The 25,648-nt window shown below is 42.2% G+C and overlaps 1 protein-coding gene and 1 pseudogene across 8 annotated transcripts in view; one reads left to right on the top strand and one right to left on the bottom strand.

The window, feature by feature from the left end:
• Positions 1-25,648, bottom strand: part of GSDME (gasdermin E) — a 103,886-nt gene that overhangs the window by 56,581 nt on the left and 21,657 nt on the right. For all 7 annotated transcript variants that reach the window (XM_082398459.1, XM_082398458.1, XM_082398456.1 and 4 more), the window contains one exon: positions 14,837-15,029. In XM_082398459.1, the coding sequence (XP_082254585.1) occupies positions 14,837-15,029 (193 nt within the window). The remainder of the gene's footprint in view (positions 1-14,836; positions 15,030-25,648) is intronic.
• Positions 761-6,089, top strand: LOC309631738 (telomerase RNA component interacting RNase pseudogene; annotated as a pseudogene). Its single transcript has one exon. The product of its transcript is annotated as a telomerase RNA component interacting RNase pseudogene (transcript).

Here is a 25,648-nt window from a genome sequence, read left to right on the forward strand (position 1 = left end):
CCAGAGGTCTTTAAATTGTTAGGCACAAAATCTATTAAAAATAATGGTGTCACTGGTCAGAATGGCCATCATCAAAAAATCTACAAACAATAAATGCTGGAGAGGGTGTGGAGAAAAGGGAACCCTCTTGCATTGTTGGTGGGAATGTAAATTGGTACAGCCACTATGGAGAACAGTATGGAAGTTCCTTAAAAAACTAAAAATAGAACTACCATATGACCCAGCAATCTCACTCCTGGGCATATACCCTGAGAAAACCATAATTCAAAAAGAGTCATGTACCACAATGTTCATTGCAGCTCTATTTACAATAGCCAGGACATGGAAGCAACCTAAGTGTCCATCAACAGACGAATGGATAAAGAAGATGTGGCACATATATACAATGGAATATTACTCAGCCATAAAAAGAAATGAAATTGAGTTATTTGCAGTGAGGTGGATGGACTTAGAGTCTGTCATACAGAGTGAAGTAAGTCAGAAAGAGAAAAACAAATACCATAGGCTAACACATACATATGGAATCTAAAAAAAAAAAAAAACAATGGTCATGAAGAACCTAGGGGCAAGACAGGAATAAAGACGCAGACCTACTAGAGAATGGACTTGAGGACATGGGGAGGGGGAAGGGTAAGCTGGGACAAAGTGAGAGAGTGGCATGGACATATATACACTACCAAATGTAAAACTAATAGCTAGTAGGAAGCAGCTGCATAGCACAGGGAGATCAGCTCAGTGCTTTGTGACCACCTAGAGGGGTGGGATAGGGAGGGTGGGAGGGAGGGAGAAGCAAGAGGGAAGAGATATGGGGATATATGTATAACTGATTCACTTTGTTATAAAGCAGAAACTAACAAACCATTGTAAAGCAATTATACTCCAATAAAGATAGATAGATAGATAAATAAATAAATAAATAAATAACAAAAAGAGTCATGTACCAATGTTCATTGAAGCACTATTTACAATAGCCAGGACATGGAAGCAACATAAGTGTCCATCAACAGATGAAAGGATAAAGAAGATGGGGCACATTCGTACAATGGCATATAACTCAGCCATAAAAAGAAACGACACTGAGTTATCTGTAGTGAGGTGGATGGACCTAGAGTCTGTCATACAGAGTGAAGTAAGTCAGAAAGAGAAAAACAAATACCGTATGCTAACACATATACATGGAATTTTTTTAAAAAATGGTTCTGATGAACCTAGGGTCAAGACAGGAATAAAGACACAGACCTAGAGAATGGACTTGAGGACACAGGGAGGGGGAAGGGTAAGCTGGGATGAAGTGAAAGAGTAACACTGACATATATACACTACCAAATGTAAAATAGCTAGTGGGAAGCAGCTGCATAGCACAGGGAAATCAGCTCAATGCTTTGCAACCACCTAGGGGGGTGGGATAAGGAGGGTGGAGGGAGATACAAGTGGGAGGGTATATGGGGGTATGCATATGCATACAGCTGATTCACTTTGTTATACAGCAGAAACTAACACAACACTGTAAAGCAATTATACTCCAATAAAGATGTTAAAAAAATAAAAATAAAAATAATGGTGTCAGAGAAAGATGTGAGCACACCTCCTCTCATGAAAACACCAAAATCACAACTAACTGCTGAACAACCATTGACAAAAAAACCACTGGAACCTACCAAAAAAGATATCCTACATCAAAAGACAAAGAAGAAGCCACAACAAGACAGTAAGAGGGGCATAACTGTGATAAAATCAAATCTCACACCCCCTGGGTGGGTGATCCACAAACTGGAAAATAATTATATTGCAGAGGTTCTCCCAAAGGAGTGAAAGTTCTGAGCCTCACATCAGGCTCCCCAGCCTGGGGGTCTGGCATTGGGAGGAGGAGCCCCCAGAGCATCTAGCTTTGAAGGCCAGAGGGGTTTTATCACAGGAATTCCACATGACTGGGGAAAACAGCAACTCCACTCTTGGAGGGTGCACACAAGATCTTGTGTGCACCAGGACCCAGGGGAAATAGCAGGGACTTCATAGGAGCCTAGGCTAGATCTACCTGCTGGTATTGGATGGTCTCCTGCAGAGGTGGGGGGCAGTTATGGCTCACTGCGGGCACAAAGGCACTGGTGGCGGTAGTTCTGGGAAGCACTCATTGGCGTGAGCCCTCCTGGAGGTGGCCATTTTCTCACCAAGACCTAGCCCCACCCAACAGCCTACTGGGATGCCTCAGGCCAACCAACCAACAGGGGAGGAACACAGCCCCACCCATCAGCAGACAGGCTGCCTAAAGTCTTCCTGAGCCCACAGGTGCCCACTAAACACACCCCTTGAAACAGCCCTGCCCACCTGAGAGACAAGACCCAGTTCCACCCACCAGTGGGCAGGAACCAGTCCCTCCCATCAGAAAGCCTGCACAAGCCTCTTAGACCAACCTTATCCACCAGGGGGCAGACAGCAGAAGCAAGAAGAACTACAACCCTGCAGACTGTGGAACAGAAACCTCAATCACACAAAGTTAGACAAAATGAGATGGCAGAGGAATATGTCCCATGTGAAGGAAAAAGATAAAACCCCAGAGGAACAGCTGCAATCTACCCGAAAAAGAATTCAGAGTAATGATACTAAAGATGATCCAAGATCTTGGAAAAAGAATGGAGGCACCAACCAACAAGATACAAGAAATGTTTAAAAAAGCTAGAAGATCTAGTGAACAAACAAACAGATGAATAATACAATAACTGAAATGAAAAATACACTAGAAGGAATCAATAGCAGAATAAATGAGGCAGAAGAATGGATAAGTAAACTGGAAGACAGAATGGTGGAAATCACTGCTGCAGAACAGAATAAAGAAAAAAGAATGAAAAGAAATGAAGACAGGGACTTTCCTCGTGGTCCAGTGGTTGACTCCACACTCCCAGTGCAGAGGACCTGGGTTCGATCCCTGGTAAGGGAACTAGATCCCGCTTGCAGCAACTAAAAAGATCTCGCACACAGCAACGAAGATCCCGCATGCAGCAGCTAAGACCCAGCACAGCCAAATAAATAAATAAATACTTTTCTTTAAAAAAAAGAAATGAAGACAATCTAAGAGACCTCTGGGACAACATTAAATGCACCAACATTCGCATTATTGGGGTCCCAGAAGAAGAGAGAGAGAAGGGGCCTAAGAAAATATTTGAAGAGATAATGGCTGAAAACTTCCATAACATGGGAAAGAAAACAGTCCAAGTCCAGGAAGCGCAGGATCCCAGGCAATATAAACCCAGGAAGGAAAATGCCAAGACACATAGTAATCAGATGCATTGCCCAGGACGAGGCAAGTTGGGCTCCAAGCGCAGGGCCAGAGTGGCCTCCCCAGAGTCCTTTGCATGGCACCTGGTGACAAAATGGCTGCCCGAGGGAGACGGGTGGAGCCTCCAGGCCGGGAGGCACCAGGCCCCGCAGGCGGCGGTGGCAGCGAGAGCCAATGGGCTGAGTTGGGGCCCAGGATGTCGCCCGAGAGCAGGGAGGATGAAGTGTCGGGCAGAGGTTTGAGCCCAGTGTCGGACGGTGTGAACTCGTTCACCAACAGCAGCAGCTTCCTGGAGCTGTTCAAGTGAAAGATGGAGGAGGAGCAGCGGCAGTGGCAGGAGGAGCCGCCCCCAGGCCCACAGCGACCCAACCAGCCGGCCACCACCGCCACCACGGGTCCTGGGGATCTGAAGAGGAAGGGCAGCCCAGGCCCCACGCTCAGCTTCATGGGCAAGCGCAGAGGCAGGAACAAACTAGCCCTGAAGACAGGAATAGCAGCCAAGAAGAAGACGGAGAATGAGGCATTAACAAGTAAAGGTGATGCATGGGCCAAGTACATGGCAGAGGTGAAAAATTACAAAGCCCCACCAGTGCAGAGATGATGATAAAACTCGGCCCCTGATGAAATGACCCCCCTCCCTGCCTGCCCAAGGCCTGGGACTCTCTGCGATGTACATAACTATTTAATGCAGCAGCAGCACAGCAGCCTTTTTCCCCCAAGCACTTATATACAGAAAGAAACCGAGATGGTTCCCACAGCTGTGGATGATTTTCCAGGACTCTTTTTTACCTTGAGCAATTGCCTCCTGAGACTTCATAGAACAGTGGTCTACTGTCCCCTCTCTTCCCATCTCCTCCCTCTCTCTGGCTCTTTCAGTCTTCCTCTTCTCACCCTCCCCTCCCATTAGCCATCACTTCTGGGAAGAAAAGAACTTGACTTAGTGCTGGTAAAAAAAAAAAAAAAAAAGAGAGAGAGATACATAGTAATCAAACTGACAAAAATTAAAGACAAAGAGAAAATATTAAAAGAAACAAGGGAAAAGCAACAAATAACATACAAGGGAATTCCCATAAGATTATCAGCTGATTTTTCAGCACAAACTCTGCAGGCAAGAAGGGAGTGTTACGATATATTTAAAGTGATGAAAGGGAAGAAACTACAACCAAGAAGACTCTACCCAGCAAAGCTCTCATTCAGATTTGATGGAGAAATCAAAAGCTTTACAGACAAGCAAAAGCTAAGAGAATTCAGCACCACCAAACCAGCTTTACAACAAATGCTAAAGGAACTTCTCTAGGCAGGAAACACAAGAGAAGGAAAAGACGTACAATAACAAACCCAAAACAATTAAGAAAATGGTAATAGGAACATGCATATCGATAATTACCTTAAACGTGAATGGATTAAATGCTCCAACCAAAAGACACAGGCTTGCTGAATGGATACAAAAACAACACCCATATATATGCTGTCTACAAAAGACCCACTTCAGACCTAGGGACACATACAGACTGAAAGTGAGGGGATGGAAAAACATATTCCATGCAAATGGAAATCAAAAGAAAGCTGGAGCAGCAATTCTCATATCAGACAAAACAGACTTTAAAATAAAGACTATTACAAGACACAAAGAAGGACACTACATAATGATCAAGGGATCAACCCAAGAAGAAGATATAACAATTGTAAATATATATGAACCCAACATAGGAGGACCTCAATACATAAGCCAAATGCTAACAGCCATAAAAGGGGAAATCAACAGGTGTTAAAGTGAGGGACTTTAACATCCCACTTACACCAATGGACAGATCATACAGACAGAAGATCAATAAGGAAACAGGCTTAAATGACACATTACACCAGATGGACTTAATTGATATTTATAGAGCATTCCATCCCAAATCAGCAGTATACACTTTCTTCTCAAGTACACATGGAACATTCTCCAGGATAGATCACATCTTGGGCCACAAATCAAGCTTCAGTAAATTTAAGATAACTGAAATCACATCAAGCTCTTTTCTGACCATAACGCTATGAGACTAGATATCAATGACAGGAAAAAAACTGTAAAAAATACAAACACATGGAGGCTAAACAATGTTACTGAACAACCAATGTATCACTGAAGAAATCAAAGAGGAAATCAAAAAATACCTAGAGACAAATGACAACGAAAGCACATCGATCCAAAACCGATGGGATGCAGCAAAAGTACTTCTAAAAGGGAAGTTTATAGCAATACAATCTTACCTCAGAAAACAAGAAAAATCACAAATGAACAACCTAAACTTACACCTAAAGCAACTACACAAAGAAGAACAAACAAAACCCAAAGTTAGTAGAAAGAAAGAAATCAGAAAGATCAAAGCATAAATAAATGAACTAGAGACAAAGAAAACAATACAAAAGATCAATGAAACTAAAAGCTGGTTCTTTGAGAAGATAAATAAAATTGATAAACCTTTAGCCAGACTCAGCAAGAAAAAGAAAAAGAGAGGGCTCAAATCAATAAAACTAGAAATGAAAAAGGAGAGATTTCCCTGGTGGCACCACAGTTAAGAATCCACCTGCCAATGCAGGGAACAAGGGTTCGATCCCTGATCCAGGAAGATCCCACATGCCGCGGAGCAACTAAGCCCATGCATCACAACTACTAAGCCTGTGCTCTAGAGCCCATGAGCCACAACTACTGAGCCCGTGCACCACAACTACTGAAGCCCATGCACCCCAGAGCCCGTGGGCCACAACTACTGGGCCCACACACCGCAACAACTGAAGTCTGCATGCTCCAGGGCCCGCATGCCACAACTACTGAGCCCACGTGCTGCAACTACTGAAGCCCGCGTTCCTAGAGCCCATGCTCTGCAACGAGAAGCCACCACAATGAGAAACCCACAAACCACAATAAAGAGTAGCCCCCGCATGCCACAACTAGAGAAAGCCAGTGCGCAGCAACGAAGACCCAAAGCAGCCAAAACAAAAAAAAGAAAGAAAAAAAGGAAATGATAAAGAAGTTACAACAGGCACCACAGAAATACAAAGGATCATAAGAGACTACTACAAGCAACTATACGCCAATAAAATGGACAACCGAGAAGAAATGGAAAATTCTTAGGAAAGCAAAACCTTCCAAGACTGAAATAGGAAGAAATACAAAATATGAACAGACAAATTACAAGTACTGAAACTGAAACTGTGATTTAAAAACTTCCAACAAACAAAAGTCCAGGACCAGATGGCTTCACAGGTGAATTCTATCAAACATTTAGAGAAGAGTTAACACCTATCTTTCTGAAACTCTTCCAAAAAATTGTAGAGGAAGGAACACGCCCAGGCTCATTCTACAAGGCCACCATCACCCTGATACCAAAACAAAAGCTACCACACAAAAAGAAAGTTACAGACCAATATCACAGATGAACACAGACTAAAAAAATCCTCAAAATACTAGCAAGCCAAATCCAACAATACATTAAAAGGATCATACACCATGAACAAGTGGGATTTATCCTAGGGATGCAAAGATTCTTCAGTATATGCAAATGAATCAATGTGATACACCATATTAACAAATTAAAGAATAAAAACCATATGATCATCTCAATGGATGCAGAAAAAGCTTTTGACAAAATTCAACACCCATTTATGATAAAAAAAAAAAACCTCCAGAAAGTGGGTATAGAGGGAACCTAGCTCAACATAATAAAGGCCATATATGACAAACCCACAGCTAACATCATTCTCAGTGGTGAAAAGCTGAAAGCACTTCTCTAAGATCAGGAACAAGACAAGGATGTCCACTCTCGCCACTTCCATTCAACAAAGTTTTGGAAGTCCTAGCCACAGCAATCAGAGAAGAAAAAGAAATAAAAGGAATCCAAACTGGAAAGGAAGAAGTAAAACTGTCACTGTTTGCAGATGACATGATGCTATACACAGAAAATCCTAAAGACGCTACCAAAAAACTACTAGAGCTCATCAATGAATTCAGTAAAGTTGCAGGATACAAAATTAACGCACAGAGATCTGTTGTATTTCTATCACTAACACTGAAAGATCAGAAAAAGAAATTAAGGAAACAATCTCACTGACCATCACATCAAAAAGAATAAAATACCTAGGAATAAATTTACCTAAGGAGCCAAAAGACCTGTACTCAGAAAACTATAAGACACCGATGAAAGAAATCGAAGATGACACAGACGAAAAGATATACCATGTTTTTGGACTGGAAGAATCAATACTGTCGAAATGACTATACCACCCAAGGCAAACTACAGATTCCATGCAAGCCCCATCAAATTACCAATGGCATTTTTCACAGAACTAGAACAAAAAATTTTTTAATCTGTATGGAGACACAAAAGACCCCGAATAGCCAAAGCAGTCTTGAGGGGAAAAAGTGGAGCTGGAGGAATCAGACTCCCTGACTGCAGACTATACTACAAAGCTACAGTAATCAAGACAATATGGTACTGGCACAAAAAGAGAAATATAGATCAATGGAACAGGATAGAAAGTCCAGCGATAAACCCATGCACCTATGGTCAACTAATCTATGACAAAGGAGGCAAGAACATACAATGGAGAAAAAGACAGTCTCTGCAATAAGTGATGCTGAGAAAACTGGAAAAGTAGATGTAAAAGAATGCAATTAGAACACTCCTTAACACCATACACAAAAATAAACTCAAAATGGATTAAAGACCTAAATATAAGGCTGAATGCTTTAAAACTCTTAGAGGGAAACATAGGCAGAACACTCTTTGACATAAATCACATCAGTATCTTTTTGGATCCATCTCCTACAGTAATGGAAATAAACACAAAAATAAACAAATGGGACCTAATTAAACTCAAAAGCTTTTGCACAGCAAAGGAATCTATAAACAAAACGAAAAGACAACCCTCAGAATGGGAGAAAATATTTGCAAATGAAGCGACCGACAAGGGATTAATCTCCAAAATATACAAACAGTTCATGCAGTTCAATATTAAAAAAACAAACAACCCAATAAAAAAATGGGGAGAAGACCTAAATAGACCTTTCTCCAAAGAAGACACACAGATGACGAAGAGGCACATGAAAAGATGCTCAATGTTACTAATTATTAGAGAAATTCAAATTAAAACTACAAAGAGGTACCACCTCACAACAGTCTGAATGGCCATCATCAAAAAGACTACCAAAAATAAATGCTGGAGCGGGTGTGGAGAAAAGAGAACCCTCCTACACTATTGGTAGGAAGGTAAATTGGTAAAACCACTGTGGAGAACAGTATGGAGGTTCCTTAAAAACTAAAAATAGAACTACCATATGATCCAGCAATCCATTCCTGGGCATATATCCAGAGAAAGCCATAATTCGAAAAGATATATGCACCCCAATGTTCATTGCAGCACTATTGGCGATAGCCAAGACATGGAAGCAACCTAAATGTCCATCAACAGAGGAATGGATAAAGAAGATGTGGTGTATATATATATATATATATATATATATATATATATATATATATATATATATACACACACACACATATACACATAATAGAATATTACTCAGCCATAAAAAAGAACAAAATAATGCCATTTACAGCAACATGGATGCAACTAGAGATTATCATACTAAGTAAAGTAAGTCAGACAGAGAAAGACAAGTATATGATATTGCTTATATACGGAAGCTAAAAATAATGATACAAATGAACTTATTTACAAAACAGAAACAGACTCACAGACTTAGAAAACAAACTTATGGTTACCAAAGAGGAAGGGGGCGGGGATAAACTGGGAGTTCGGGATTGACATATACAAGCCACTATATTTAAAATAGATAACCAACAAGGACCACTGTATAGCAAAGGGAACTCTACTCAATATTCTGTAATAATCTAAATGGGAAAAGAATGTGAAAAAGAACAGATATATGTATATATATAAGTGAATCATTTTGTTGTACACCAGAAACTAACACAACATTGTAAATCAACTATACTCCAATACAAAATAAAAATTTTTTTAAAGATGGTGCCAGCACTGAATTTAGCGCAAAGGTAAACAGGATCACTTCAAACCATCTGCTGGGGACTTCTCTGGTGGCGCAGTGGTTAAGAATCTGCCTGCCGGGCTTCCCTGGTGGCGCAGTGGTTAAGAATCCGCCTGCCAATGCAGGGGACACGGGTTCGAGCCCTGCTCTGGGAAGATCCCACATGCCGCGGAGCAACTAAGCCCGTGTGCCACAACTACTGAGCCTGCGCTCTAGAGCCCGTGAGCCACAACTACTGAGCCCACGTGCCACAACTACTGAAGCCCACGTGCCTAGAGCCCGTGCTCCGCAACAAAAAAAGAAGCCACCGCAATGAGAAGCCTGCGCACCGCAAAGAAGAGCAGCCCCCACTCGCCGCAACTAGAGAAAGCCCACGCACAGCAACGAGGACCCAACGCAGCCAAAAATAAATAAATAAGTAGATTTAAAAAAAAAAAAAAAAAAAAAAAAGAATCTGCCTGCCAATGCAGGGGACACAGGTTTGAGCTCTGGACTGGGAAGATCCCACATGCCACGGAGCAACTAAGCCCGAGTGCCACAACTACTGAGCCTGCACTCTAGAGCCTGCGAGCCACAACTACTGAGCCCACCGGCCACAACTACTGAAGCCCGTGCACCTAGAGTCCGTGCTCTGCAACAAGAGAAGCCACCGCAATGAGAAACCCATGCACCGCAACAAAGAGTAGCCCCCGCTCGCCGCAACTAGAGAAAGCCCACATGCAGCAACAAACACCCAACGCAGCCAAAAATAAATAAATAAAATAAATAAATTAAAAAAAAAATCTGCTGGCCACAGGAAAAGATATCAAGTAGAAAAGACCAGTTATAACTTTGCTGCATGGTTTTTTTTTTTTTTCAAGAAAGAGATAGGGGCTTCCCTGGTGGCGCAGTGGTTAAGAATCTGCCTGCCAATGCAGGGGACACGGGTTCGAGCCCTGGTCTGGGAAGATCCCACATGCCGCGGAGCGACTAAGCCCGAGAGCCACAACTACTGAGCCTGCGCGTCTGGAGCCTGTGCTCCACAACGGGAGAGGCCGCGACGGTGAGAGGCCCGCGCACCGCGATGAAGAGTGGCCCCTGCTCGCTGCAACTGGAGAAAGCCCTCGCACAGAAACGAAGACCCAACACAGCCAAAAATAAAATATAAATAAATAAATAAATTTAAAAAAAAATAAAAAAGAAAGAGCTAGGCCCCCAAATCCCTCCCCTCAAAATACTCCTAAATAAAGAGTTGATGGCACATTGAAATTTCACTCAAGAAAGCTATTGTGGTAACTTTAGAGGTCAAATGTGGGCCATAACAAATAGGAGCATTTAAAATTTTTTCTTGTGTATAAAACTTGTACAATTTGTAAACAGTTAGATATAGTAAGACTTTGCGGGTGTAATTTTAAAATATTTTAAATAATTATGAAGGTTCATCATTGCCATACCATTGCTTGCATGATATATTAGTTTCATATAATTTATGTTAGAATTCTTTTTTTTCTTTTAACAAGTTTATTTTCTTTTTTTTTTTTTAATTTTATTTATTTATTTATTTATTTTTGGCTGTGTTGGGTCTTCGTTGCGGAGCACAGGCTCCAGATGCGCAGGCTCAGTAGTTGTGGCTCACGGGCCTAGTTGCTCCTCGGCATGTGGGATCCTCCCAGACCAGGGCTTGAACCCGTGTCCCCTGCATTGGCAGGCAGATTCTCAACCACTGCGCCACCAGGGAAGCCCCCTATGTTAGAATTCTTAATGAAGAACCAAACTTCTAATTATCATGTATTCATAGAAAAATGCAATCTTTTCTTTACCACAATTTGCCTTACAATGCACCAAAGAATGAAAGTGGGATCTGCCCGTACCATAACACCCCCCCTTAACCCCTAAACAGTCAGGAAAGCACAAAATGGCACCATCTCTGGAAATCAGCTGGAACCAAGGCCCTGAACTCCAGGGGCAAGAACTGATGTGTGCACTCGGAGTCCACTCGCTTCTACATTTAGCCCAGAGAAAACCCTCAAAGAACCTCTAGGTCAACTATTCCACCTATACCTGGCAGGGACAGAAGCGACCTACCATGTCTGCAGAAGTTATTTACCGGGAATAAACTTCCTCAAACACCAGGAGATTAGAAGCAATAATCAGTGGCAGAGATGGGGAGGGTATGGCGGTTATACTTAAAGCACTGACAAACGGCAGCTGACCATGGAAGACAAGGTGGAAAAACTAAAGAGTTTATCTCAGAATCATACTGGATCTAAGGTATAAAACATGAACCTGAGTCATTATGGAAAGGTCTTAGCCCATTTTCCATCAAGAATGTTTTAAGATAAACATAGAGCTCTCATTCAAAGGAGTCATGGCCAGGTGTCTGGAAAGGTAAGTCCTGTGGTCCTATGGATTGCCTTCATGCTTGACAATGCTACATAACTGTTATATATGAGCGCACCTGTTTTTTCAAGGACAGATGAAGTTTGTTTTTGAGATGTGCACACATCTCACTGACAATAAAACAAATACTCTGAATGCCGAGGGCTAAAATAACTTGTATACAGATGACAACTTATCTAAATGACCTGAAATAAAAATGATGGCAGATAAGCCCTCGAGAAAGACAGTACTTAAGCATTACTAATCACCACTCCCAAGGCTACACATGTGTCAAACAGCCAGCCTTATCAATCTGATGATGTTGTGGGAGTCCAAAAACAGGCAGAACATGTAGATTAGAATTTATTATTCCAGCGTGAAGTAACAAGAATGTTAGTTTTACATGATCTCCATCCTATGGTCAAGTCTTCCTCCTCTTCTCTCCCCTGTTGCTCAACTTTACCTCTTAGCAACAAAACAAGGAAGCGGTGACTCTGTGATAAGACACCTCTTCCATTTCTAGACTTTAAATTTGTTCTTTACCATGTTCCTGGTGTTGCCCCTACCCCTCTTCCCCTACCAAGGCCATCCTTTCCCAATCACCTGTAGAAAGAACAGAACGTCTAAACTCTCCCCAAGTGATCTCATGCCCTAGTGTGGGCACCTCCAGGTGGGCAGACCAGCTATGCACATGTGCTTGTTCAGGACAGCGCCTGGAACACTGTACACCCCCTAGGTAACCTCACTGGGGACCCAGATTCATGCCTCTGCCTTTATATCTCCTGCTATAATTTTAACTACTTTTATCTCAGCCAATTCCTTTGCTTCACAGTCACTTCAAGAATCATGTAGAGGAAAGAACAGGAGTTTTGGAGCCAGAAAATCCTGGGATGAATCCCAGCTGCAGCACCCAAATTGAGCTCCGGGACTGAGAACAAGTCACTTCCTTCCCTGAGCCTTAAATCCTCAAACCTAAAAAGAGACAGCTGTGCAGAGTAAATGAGATGACGTCTATAAAGTGCCTGGCACACAGTAGGTACTCAGCAGATGCCTATCTCCTTCCCCTCCCTCTCTCCCTGTCCCCCCCTTATAACTGCTGGCCTTAGCATCTTTCTCTGAGACTACTTTTTCCCATCTCTACTCACTGACTTCTCCCCATATGCTTCCTATTGGCACTATCTTCTACACCTGAATCACGAGGAGTGTTTGAGAAACGTGTAACGGGAAACGTGATTATAGAGCATTGCCAAACTGTGTTTTTTCAAATAGAAATAACAAGACTGCAGAAGAGGATTACGCTATAGAGGGCTGTCTAAAGACTGAGGCAACAGCCAGCCCTCCCGTCCCTCTTCGCCCTTATTTGCCAGACTTAGCAAATAAAAATATAAGACCCCCAGTTAAATTTCATTTTCAGACAAACAACAAATACCTTTCCAGTGTTGTCGTAGAGAAGGAAAATGCCTCTCTAGCAAAGAAGAGCGGTAGAGAAAAGATAATTAAGGTCATGACTATCAGAGAAAGAGGTGGCAGTCCCTTCCACCTGGTGTCACCAGAGAGAGCTTAAAGTTCTCTGACCGAGAAAGGGAATTCCTGCCGGAGTCCTAACTCAGTAGAGTCCTGGAGTTCTAGAAAGTGCCAGGAGGCAATAGTCAAATAACAACCATGGTCTTTCAACTCCGTTAAGCATCAGCTTAGTGGAGAGCTGAATGGGTTTTGAAGACTTCAGTTGCCCACGCATCCTCAATATCTGTACAAAATCCACCCAGCAAATGCTTGATACATGAGTTTTACAGTATTTTTTACTCATTAATTTTTAAACATTATTTTATTCAATGAGCAAACCTATTTTATATTTCATATAATCCTAAGAACACTGGAAAAGAGGAGATAAGCTACCTATACTTAACACAAGTGAGTTTTCTCTTAATTTATTTGGGTTGACATTTTCCATTTTAAAAGAAAAAGGGTGATAAAATTACACATGAAAATGCACCTATGTTACTGTACAAATGGAAATATCATCTCTTGTCAGGATTACTACAATAACCTCTCAATTGGACTCCTAGCTCCCACCCATCCAGTCTCTCCTCAGCCCAGCGGCCAGAAGGATCCTTCTAAAACATAAGTCAGATCCTGTCACTTCCCTTCTCAAAGTCTTCCAGTGGCTTCCCACCTCACTCCGAGGAAGAGTTAGTCTTTCCAGTGGCCTGCAAGGTCCCACGGGACCTGCTACCATTCCTTTACCCCCTCTGACCTCACCTGCCCTTGCCCTATTTACTCAGCCCCAATCACACCACCTCTGCCTACAGCCTTCTTGCCCAGGACACTCCTGTGCTCGCTCCCATCCCCAGCTTCAGGTCTTTGCTCTGAGGCCATCTTCTCCAGGATGCTTTCTCTGGCCCCCATTCCTGGCATGTTCTATCCCCCTTCTCTGCTACATTTTTCTCCATTCCAGAGAGCACCATCAACCTACTATATATTTCACTTAGTTGCATGTTTTGTGTCTCTCCCCGCTAGAATATAGGGCAGAAATGTTGGCATTCTGTTCACTGCAGCATCCCCAGCATGTAGAACAGTATGTGGTACGTCGTAGGCACTCAGCAAAATTACTTATGGAATGTTGAATAAACATAAGGTAAAAATAATGGGGTACTATCATTTCACTGGGGTAAAGTGCATTTACTGAAATCTAAGCAATGAATAAACGTGGGGTTTTCTTTAAGACTTCAGAGTTAAAAACCAGCTCTTCCCCTGAAGCCCCACACCTGCTTTCTCCTTTTCCTAATCAGAAAATCATAAAGAGCCAGGGCAGAAGGGGGATTTTTCTACTTCTGATATTAATATTCAGAAGTGTAGGACAGAGCGTTCTCACTGTTGGTATTTTATAAATCGTATGATTTCTTTAAAGTACACATTCGTCTGAAGTAACATCCTGTTAAAATGCTTCCCAAGTCTCCCCTCTCAGGCTAAGAACAGTCAACGTCCAGACTAAAGGATGCACTGCTCATCAAGTCTCAGCACATGGGCATTCGGTAGTGTTTGCTGATTGGCCAAGATCCCAACATCACCCTTTTAGCCAACGTCCCACAGAACGACCTTTAAATGAGAGACATGTCAAAGTCCAAAATGGCAAGCAGAATTCCCATTACCTCTCCCGGGCAACTCCAATGAGCCGCTGCAAGTCCAGCTCCTGCTTCCTCAGGCTTCCAAACGAGGACTGACTCTCCACGAGGCCTTTGCCACCAACGTTCAGCTTGACCTTCCCCAGTGCCGTCTCCAGGGTCCCACTCACATGGTTTTCAAACTTGCCCTCGTACTTCACAAAGTCCGACTCCACGACCACTACAGTGAATGAGACATGCAGAGGAATCTAATGACAAAACGGCCACCTCTGTTCCTCTGGTCACCTAGCTTTCTAATCCTGCGGAAATCCGTGGGAAACACGACGTCTGCACTCAGGATGGAAAGCTGGCGGCCGCGCTGTGTGTATGGGCAAAAGAACCTGGGTGCTAAGAGCATGGCATGCACTGGTGGCCAGGGACTCTCCTGGGCACATTTTGTTTTTTCATCTTTCAATTCCAATATACACACATATAGACAAGTGCACAAAAAGTATCTATAGAGTTTCCTGAATAATTTTAAAGCAAACATCTGTTTAACTACTATCCAGGTAAAGAAACAGGACATGTTAAAGGTGTGCTTTTCCAGGCTGAAGGAACTAGATGAGGATGACACCAAAGCAAAGAGAAAACAGCAGCCCAACACTCTGCCCACCCACCCAGGGAGTGGCCCGCCTGATTCAGTATCTGGCAGGTCAGGCGCCTGAACCTCTTCCTTGGGCATCCTCCCTTCTCACTGGTGGCCTTGGAGAACACTCCCCTGGCCTTCATTACCATCTCCATTGAAACAGTTCTCCCCATATTTACCTGTTTATATCTGACCTCTACCCAGTCTTTCAACTCCTTATCAAGCAATTCCTTATCTCTGTGTTCCTGATAAAGTCAGTGGGCATGCCCTTCCTCCCTGCTTCAAACACCACATTGGAACACACAAGCTGCAGACTCTCCATTCTTCCTTCCTGGCTTCCCAGACACTAAGAAAGATGCCACCACCCAGCTGGTGTCCCAGCTTCAATCAACTCCCCTGGAAACTGCCACATTCCTCATCTGGTCATACCAGGCGATTGCTATCAGATTACCTTCAGGATCTGCCCTTTTTTGTCTGAACACTAAAGATAAATATCTGATGATCTCAGACTTGAACTGCTAGCCTCCTCATGTCTCCAGATTTCTACTGTTCTCATTTTTAAATGAACCAAATACTACCATAAAAATGGTGTCAGTCACCATCATTCAGGAAGGTTACATTGAGAGTCTCTTAGGAACTTCATACTTGGCCCTTTCCATTTTCCTGACCCAAGGCTCTCCTGGGCTCCTGGCGGTACTTCATAAGGGATTCAAATCCAACTGGAGTCTGAAACGTTTCTTTCCATCCAGCCACTGCCCCCAACACCTGTATTTCTTTCACCCCAGGCAAGAAAACCTATACCTCAACCAGGGTTAATGAGAATTAATCACCATTCATTATCTGTGAAATTTACAAAGTAGAGAATCATCTCCATGAAAAATAAGAAGCTTATGAAAATGCCCCCGAGTCAAAGTCTTCTCCTAGTCACATCTTGAGAACACAAACACTCTGGGAAATGCTTTCGGAAGCAGCATATAGCAGCTGTTAAGAGCTCAAGATTTTATCACTAGTCTAATATTCCTAGCTGGGAGAACTTGGGTAACATCCATCACCCTGAACCTCAGGTTTGTCATATGTAATTTGGAGATAATTAATAATACCTACCTGATGGGTTCTACTGGAAGTTGATGTATGCAAAGCATGTAATACAGAGCCTGGCACATAGCAAGTGCTCAATCGATCCACTGGGTTTAGGCCAAAGCAACATCATTTCATGATAAACAGGACAGTCCTAGATTGTATAAAGTACTACACAGACAGAAATTCTACCCTTACATCCCAGTTCCAGTCCCAATCAGGCTTATTACCACTCCTGAAAACTCTGACCCCAAAACTGGATCCCACAGCAGGTAAGGACAATCAAGACTGTCTGTGTACTGCAAAATGCCACACTAGACACACCTCCGAAACAGACGTCATTTGTGCACACGTCTGCATCGAGTTATCCACTGCTGCAGGTGGAAGGGAAAAGTGAGGAAGCCAACAGGCCATCGGTAGGACAACCAAGTCACCACCCTCCAACGTCCACACCCCTGGGCAACATAACACTCCAGTGTTGTTGCCAGGGGCAAGAATAACAAAGGTGAGGCATCATGAATCTGCTCAGAAGACAAAGTAGAGGGCACCTCTCATCACAGCCCTAACAGCAACAGGACACAGAACCAGGCGTGAGCTCTGGCCTCAGATGATGAGCATACGTGGGACTTCCTAATCTGCAGGGGCTGCAACTGGCCTGACCCATCTAACAACAGCTCTCAGGACACCACGAAAGAAGCACCTCAACAGCACAGAGCGGTGAAATTCCAATTACTCAGGGGTCCATGGACTGTTCTGTGAATTTTTTTTTCTCTTGCCTTTCCTTATATTTAGTTATTACACTACTCAGCAAGAGTTCTACCAGACATCCAGGGGGAAAACATGACATAAAATTAATATCAATTCACTTGCCCATTGCTTGACAGCTCTGATAATGAGCCTGGCTGAAGAAAGTATTGGCTAGAATGCTGAGCTGGAAGAAAGTTCGGAGATTATTTGTCAACTCAAATTATCTCCTCTATCACTTTTCCCCTTTAAGGGAGATGCAATCACAAAATTAGAGAACTTTAGGGCTGAAAGAAGATTCAAACATCATCTAGTCCAATAATTAAGAGCTGATGGTGCTTTCATATATCACCATGTTCCAAAAAGTAGTGTAGGAATAAGTACCAAAAGTCTTGGAAAAGTTCCCCACCTCTGGTCCAGTAATTCTATCTTTAAGAATCTATGCCAACCTAATGTTCATAGCAGCATTATTTACAATTGCCAAGATATGGAAGCAACCTAGGTGACCATCAACAGAAGAATGGATAAGGAAGATGTGGTATACACACACACACACACACACACACACACACACACAATGGAATACTACACAGCCATAGAAAAGAATGAAATTTTGCCATTTGCAACAACATGGATGGACTTGGAGGGTATTATGCCAAGTGAAATAAATCAGAGAAAGACAAACACTGTATGTTATCACTAACATGTACAATCTAAAAAATAAAACAAACTAGTGAATATAATAAAAAAGGAAACAGACTCACAGATATAGAGAACAAACTAGTGGTTACCAAAGGGGAGAGGGAAGTGGGGGAGGGGTAAGATGGGGGTAGAGGATTAAGAAGTACAAACTGCTATGTATAAAGTAAATAAGCTATAAGAATATATTACACAGCACAGGGAATATAGCCAATATTACCTAATAACTATAAATGGAGTATAATCTATAAAAATTTTGCATCACTATATTGTACACCTGAAACTAATATAATATTGTGAATCAACTATATCTCAATAAGAAAAAAGGGAGACCTTCAAGATGTCAGAGGAGAAAGACATGGAGATCACCTTCCTCCCCACAAATACATCAAAAATACATCTACATGTAGAACAACTCCTACAGAACACCTACTGAGCGCTGGCAGAAGACCTCAGACTTCCCAAAAGGCAAGAAAATCCCCACGTACCTGGGTAGGGTAAAAGAAAAAAAGGAAAAACAGAGACAAAAGAATAGGGACGGGACCTGCACCTCTGGGAGGGAGCTGTGAAGGAGGAAAGGTTTCCACACACTAGGAAGCCCCTTCACTGGCAGGGACGAGGGGTGGGCAGGGGGAACTTTCGGAGCCACAGAGCAGAGCACAGCAATAGGGGTGCAGAGGGCAAAGCGGAGAGATTCCCGCACAGAGGATTGCTGCCGACCAGCACCCACCAGCCTGAGAGGCTTGTCTGCTCACCCACCAGGGCAAGTGGGGGCTGGGAGCTGAGGCTTGGGCTTTGGAGGTCAGACCCCAGGGAGAGGACTGGGGTTGGCTGCGTAAAGACAGCCTGAAGGGGGCTAGTGCGCCACAGCTAGCCGGGAGGGAATCCAGGAAAAAGTCTGGACCTGCCAGAGAGGCGAGACCTTTGTTTCGGGATACGTGAGGAGAGGGGATCCCTTCCCAGTGTGCCCACAGAAGGCAGAGCACAGCCTGAAAGAGCTCCAGAGACAGGCGTGAGCCACGACTATCAGCTCGTACCCCAGAGACGGGCATAAACTGCTAACGCTGCTGCCGCTGCCACCAAGAATTCTGTGTGCAAGCACAGGTCACTATCCACACCCCCCAGGAGCCTGTGCAGCCCGCCACTGCCAGGGTCCCATGATCCAGGGACAACTTCCCCAGGAGAACACACGGCACGCCTCAGGCTGTTGCAACGTCATGCCGGCCTCTGCCGCCTCAGGCTCACCTCGCATTCCAATTATGACTACCGAACCACCCCCTCCTCCAGCCTGAGTGAGCAAGAGAGCCCTAATCAGCTGCTGCTTTAATCCCCTTCTGTAAGGGTGAGTAACACACTCCTGAGGGTGACCTACACGCAGAGGCGGGGCCAGAACCAACGCTGAACCCCAGGAGCTGTGAGAACAGAAAAAGGGAAATTTCTCCATGCAGACTCAAGAGCAGCACATTAAATCCCCACAATCAACTTGATAAACCCTGCATCTGAAGAATACCTGAATAGAAACGAATGTTCCCAAAACTGAGGCAGTGGACTTTGGGAGCAACCCTACACTTGGGGTTTGCTCTCTGCATCTGATTTGATTTTGGTTTTATGTTTATCTTAGTTTACTATTTAGTGCTTATTATCATTGGTGGATTTATTTATTGGTTTGGTTGCTCTCTTCCTTTTTTTTTTATATATATTTTTTCTCCTTGTTCTCTTTTTGTGAGTGTGTATGTATATGCTTCTTTGTGTGATTTTGTCTGTATAGGTTTGCTTTTATCATTTGTCCTAGGATTCTGTCTGTTTTTTTGTTTTTGTTTTTTTGGTTTTTTTTCTTTCTTCCTTTTCTTCTGAGCTGTGCGGCTAACAGGGTCTTGGTGCTCCAGCCGGATGTTGGGCCTGAGCCTCCAAGGTGGGAGGGCCGAGTCCAAGACACTGGACCACCAGAAACCTCCTGGCCACACATAATATCAATCGGCAAGAGCTCTCCCAGAGATCTCCATCTCAACACTAAGACCCAGCTCACCCAACAGCCAGCAAGGTCCAGTGCTGGATGCCCCATGCCAAACAACTAGCAAGACAGGAACACAACCCCCCACCCATTAGCAGAGAGGTTGCCTGAAGTCATACTAAATTCACAGACACTCCAAAACACACCACTGGATGCAGCCCTGCCCACCAGAAAGACAAGATCCAGCCCCACCCACCAGAACACAGGCACCATTGCCCTGCACCAGGAAGCCTACACAAGCCACTGAACCAACCTCACCCTGTGGGGGCAGACAGCAAAAACAACAGGAACTACAAACCTGCAGCCTATGAAAAGGAGACCCCAAGCACAGTAAGTTAAACAAAATGAGAAAACAGAGAAATATGCAGCAGATAAAGGAGAAAGGTAAAAACCCACCAGACAAAACAAATGAAGAGGAACTACGCAGTCCACCTGAAAAAGAATTCAGAGTAATGTTAGTAAATATGATCCAAAATCTTGGAAATAGAATGTAGAAGATAAAAGAAACGTTTAACAAGGTCTGAGAAGAACTAAAGAGCAAACAAACAGTGATGAACAACACAATAAATGAAATTAAAAATACTCCAGAAGGAATCAATAGCAGAATAACTGAGGCAGAAGAATGGATAAGTGACCTGGAACATAAAATAGTGGAAATAACTGCCTCAGAGCAGAATAAAGAAAAAATAATGAAAAGAACGGAGGACAGCCTCAGAGACCTCTGGGACAACATGAAATGCACCAACATTCGAATTACAGGGGTCCCAGAAGAAGAACAGAAAAAGAAAGGGACTGAGAAAATATTTGAAGAGATTATACTTGAAAACTTCCCTAACATGGGAAAGGAAATAGTCAAGTTCAGGAAGTGTAGAGAGCCCCATACAGGATAAATCAAAGGAGAAACAGGCCAAGACATGTATTAATCAAACTATCAAAAATTAAATTCAAAGAAAAAATATTTAAAGCAGCATGGGAAAAGCAACAAATAACATACAAGGGAATCCCCATAAGGTTAACATCTGATCTTTCAGCAGAAACTCTGCAAGCCAGAAGGGAGTGGCAGGACATATTTCAACTGATGAAAGGGAAAAACCTACAACCAAGATTACCCAGCAATGATCTCATTCACATTCAGTGGAGAAATTAAAAACCTTTATAGACAAGCAAAAGCTAAGAGAATTCAGCACCACCAAACCAGCTTTACAACAAACACTAAAGGAACTTCTCTAGGCAGGAAACACAAGAGAAGAAAAAGACATACAATAACAAACCCAAAACAATTAAGAAAATGGTAATAGGAACATGCATATCGATAATTACCTTAAACATGAATGGATTAAATGCTCCGACCAAAAGACACAGGCTTGCTGAATGGATACAAAAACAACACCCATATATATGCTGTCTACAAGAGACCCACTTCAGACCTAGGGACACATACAGACTGAAAGTGAGGGTATGGAAAAAGATATTCCATGCAAATGGAAATCAAAAGAAAGCTGGAGTAGCAATACTCATATCAGATAAGATAGACTTTAACATAAAGAATGTTACAAGAGACAAGGAAGGACACTACATAATGATCAAAGGATCAATCCAAGAAGAAGACATAGCAATTATAAATAGATATGCACTCAACATAGGAGCACCTCAATACACAAGGCAACTGCTAACAGCTATAAAAGAGGAAATCGACAGTAACACAATAATAGTGGGGGACTTAAACACCTCACTTACACCAATGGACAGATCATCCAAGCAGAAAATTAATAAGGAAAGACAAGCTTTAAATGACAAAATAGACCAGATAGATTTAATTGATATTTATAGAACATTCAAACCAAAAACAGATTATACTTTCTTCTCAAGTGTGCACGGAACATTCTCCAGGATAGATCATACCTTGGATCACACATCAAGCCTCAGTAAATTTAAGAAAATTGAAATCATATCAAGCATCTGTTCTGACCACAATGCTATGAGATTAGAAATCAATTACAGGGAAAAAAACGTAAAAAACACAAACACATGGAGGCTAAACAATACATTACTAAATAACCAAGAGATCACTGAAGAAATCAAAGAGGAAATCAAAAAATACCTAGAGGCAAATGACAATGAAAACACAACGATCCAAAACCTATGGGATGCAGCAAAAGCAGTTCTAAGAGGGAAGTTTATAGCTATACAAGCCTACTTCAAGAAACAAGAAAAATCTCAAATAAACAATCTAACCTTACACCTAAAGGAACTAGAGAAAGAAGAACAAACAAAACCCACAGTTAGCAGAAGGAAAGAAATCATAAAGATCAGAGCAGATATAAATGAAATACAAACAAAGAAAACAATAGCAAAGATCAATAAAACTAAAAGCTGGTTCTTTGAGAAGATAAACAAAATTGATAAACCATTAGCCAGACCCATCAAGAAAAAGAGGGAGAGGACTCAAATCCATAAAATTAGAAATGAAAAAGGAGAAGTTACAACAGACACCACAGAAATACAAAGCATCCTAAGAGACTACTACAAGCACCTGTATGCCAATAAAATGGACAACCTGGAAGAAATGGACAAATTCTTAGAAAGGTATAACCTTCCAAGACTGAACCAGGAAGAAATAGAAAATATGAACAGACCAATCACAAGTAATAAAATGGAAACTGTGATTAAAAATATTCCAACAAACAAAAGTCCAGGACCAGATGGCTTCACAGGTGAATTCTATCAAACATTTAGAGAAGAGCTAACACCTATCCTTCTCAAACTCTTCCAAAAAATTGCAGAGAAAGGAACACTCCCAAACTCATTCTATGAGGCCAACAACACCCTGATACCAAAACCAGACAAAGATACTACAAAAAAAGAAAAGTACAGACCAATATCACTGATGAATATAGATGCAAAAATCCTCAACAAAATACTAGCAAAGAGAATCCAGCAACACATTAAAAGGATCATACACCATGATCAAGTGGGATTTATCCCAGGGATGCAAGGATTCTTCAATATATGCAAATCAATCAATGTGATACACCATATTAACAAATTGAAGAATAAAAACCATATGATCATCTCAATAGATGCAGAAAAACGTTATGACAAAATTCAACACCCATTTATGATCAAAACTCTCCAGAAAGTGGGCATACAGGGAACCTACCTCAACATAATAAAGGCCATGTATGACAAACCCACAGCAAACATCATTCTCAATGGTGAAAAACTGAAAGCATTTCCTCTAAGATCATGAACAGGACAAGGATGTCCACTCTCACCACTATTATTCCACATAGATTTGGAAGACCTAGCCACGGCAATCAGAGAAGAAAAAGAAATAAAAGGAATACAAATTGGAAAAGAAGAAGTAAAACAGTCACTGTTGGCAGATGACATGATACTATACATAGAGGATCCTAAAGATGCCACCAGAAAACTACTAGACCTAATCAATGAATTTGGTAAAGTTGCAGGATACAAAATTAATGCACAGAAATCTCTTGCATTCCTATACACTAATGATGAAAAATCTGAAAAAGAAATTATGGAAACACTCCCATTTACCACTGCAACAAAAAGAATAAAATACCTAGGAATAAACCTACCTAGGGAAACAAAAGACCTGTATGCAGAAAACTATAAGACACTGATGAAAGAAATGAAAGATGATACCAACAGATGGAGAGATATACCACGTTCTTGGATTGGAAGAATCAATATTGTGTAAATGACTATACTACCCAAAGCAATCTACAGATTCAATGCAATCCCTCTCAAATTACCAATGGCATTTTTTACAGAACTAGAATAAATCATCTCAAAATCTGTATGGAGACACAAAAGACCCTGAATAGCCAAAGCAGTCTTGAGGGAAAAAAACAGAGCTGGAGTAATCAGACTCCCTGACTTCAGACTATACTACAAAGCTACACTAATCAAGACAATATGGTACTGGCACAAAAACAGAAACACAGATCAATAGAACAAGATAGAAAGCCCAAAGATAAACCCACGCACCTATGGTCAACTAATCTATGACAAAGGAGGCAAAGATATACAATGGAGAAAAGACAGTCTCTTCAATAAGTGGTGCTGGGAAAACTGGACAGCTACATGTAAAAGAATGAAATTAGAACACTCTCTAACACCATACACAAAAATAAACTCAAAATGGATTTGAGACCTAAATGTAAGACGGGGCACTATAAAACTCTTAGAGCAAAACATAGGAAGAACACTGTTTGACATAAATCACAGCAAGATCTTTTTTGATCCACCTCCTAGAGTAATGGAAATAAAAACAAAAATAAACAAATGGGACCTAATGAAACTTTAAAGCTTTTGCACAGCAAAGGAAACCATAAACAAGACGAAGAGACAACCCTCAGAATGGGAGAAAATATTCACAAACGAATCAATGGACAAAGGATTAATCTCCAAAATATATAAACACCTCTTGCAGCTCAATTTTAAAGAAACAAACAACCCAATCCAAAAATGGGCAGAAGACCTAAATAGACATTTCTCCAAAGAAGACATACAGATGGCCAAGAAGCACATGAAAAGCTGCTCAACATCACTAATTATTAGAGAAATGCAAATCAAAACCACAATGAGGTATGACCTCACACCAGTCAGAATGGCCATCATCAAAAAATCTACAAACACGGGACTTCCCTGGTGGCGAAGTGGTTAGAAATCCGCCTGCCAATGCAGGCAACACGGGTTAGAGCCCTCGTCCAGGAAAATCCCACATGCCACGGAGTGCGCATGTGCCCATGCGCCACAACTACTGAGCCTGCACTCTAGAGCCCTAGAGACACAACTACTGAGCCCACATGCCACAACTTCTGAAGCCCATGTGCCTAGAGCCTGTGCTCCGCAAAAAGAGAAGCCACCGCAATGAGCAGCCCGTGCACCGCAACGAAGAGTCGCCCCCCCTCGCCGCAACTAGAGAAAAGCCCACGCACAGCAACGAAGACCCAACACAGCCATAAATAAATAAATACTAAAAATAAAACACTCCCAATGTAAAAAAAATTAAAATCTACAAACAATAAATGCTGGAGAGGGTGTGGAGAAAAGGGAACCCTCTTGCACTGTTGGTGGGAATGTAAATTGATACAGCCACTCTGGAGAACAGTATGGAGGTTCCTTAAAAAACTAAAAACAGAACTACCATATGACCCAGCAATCCCACTACTAGGCATATACCCTGAGAAAACCATAATTCAGAAAGAGACATGTACCACAATGTTCACTGCAGCACTATTTACAATAGCCAGGACATGGAAGCAACCTAAGTGTCCACTGACAGATGAATGGATAAAGAAGATGCAGCACATATATACAATGGAATATTATTCGGCCATAAAAAGAAATGAAATGGAGTTATTTGTAGTGAGGTGGACAGACCTAGAGTCTGTCATACAGAGTGAAGTCAGAAAGAGAAAAACAAATACCGTATGCTAACACATATATATGGAATCTAAAAAAAAAAAATGGTTCTGATGAACCTAGAGGCAGGACAGGAATAAAGACACAGACCTAGAGAATGGACTTGAGGACACGGGGAGGGGGAAGGGTAAGCTGGGATGAAGTGAGAGAGTGGCATGGACATATATACACTACCAAATGTAAAATAGATAGCTAGTGGGAAGCAGCCGCATAGCACAGGGAGATCAGC

This window comes from Balaenoptera borealis, assembly GCF_965194805.1.
Source record: "Balaenoptera borealis genome assembly, chromosome: 7".
Lineage (NCBI taxonomy): Eukaryota > Metazoa > Chordata > Mammalia > Artiodactyla > Balaenopteridae > Balaenoptera > Balaenoptera borealis.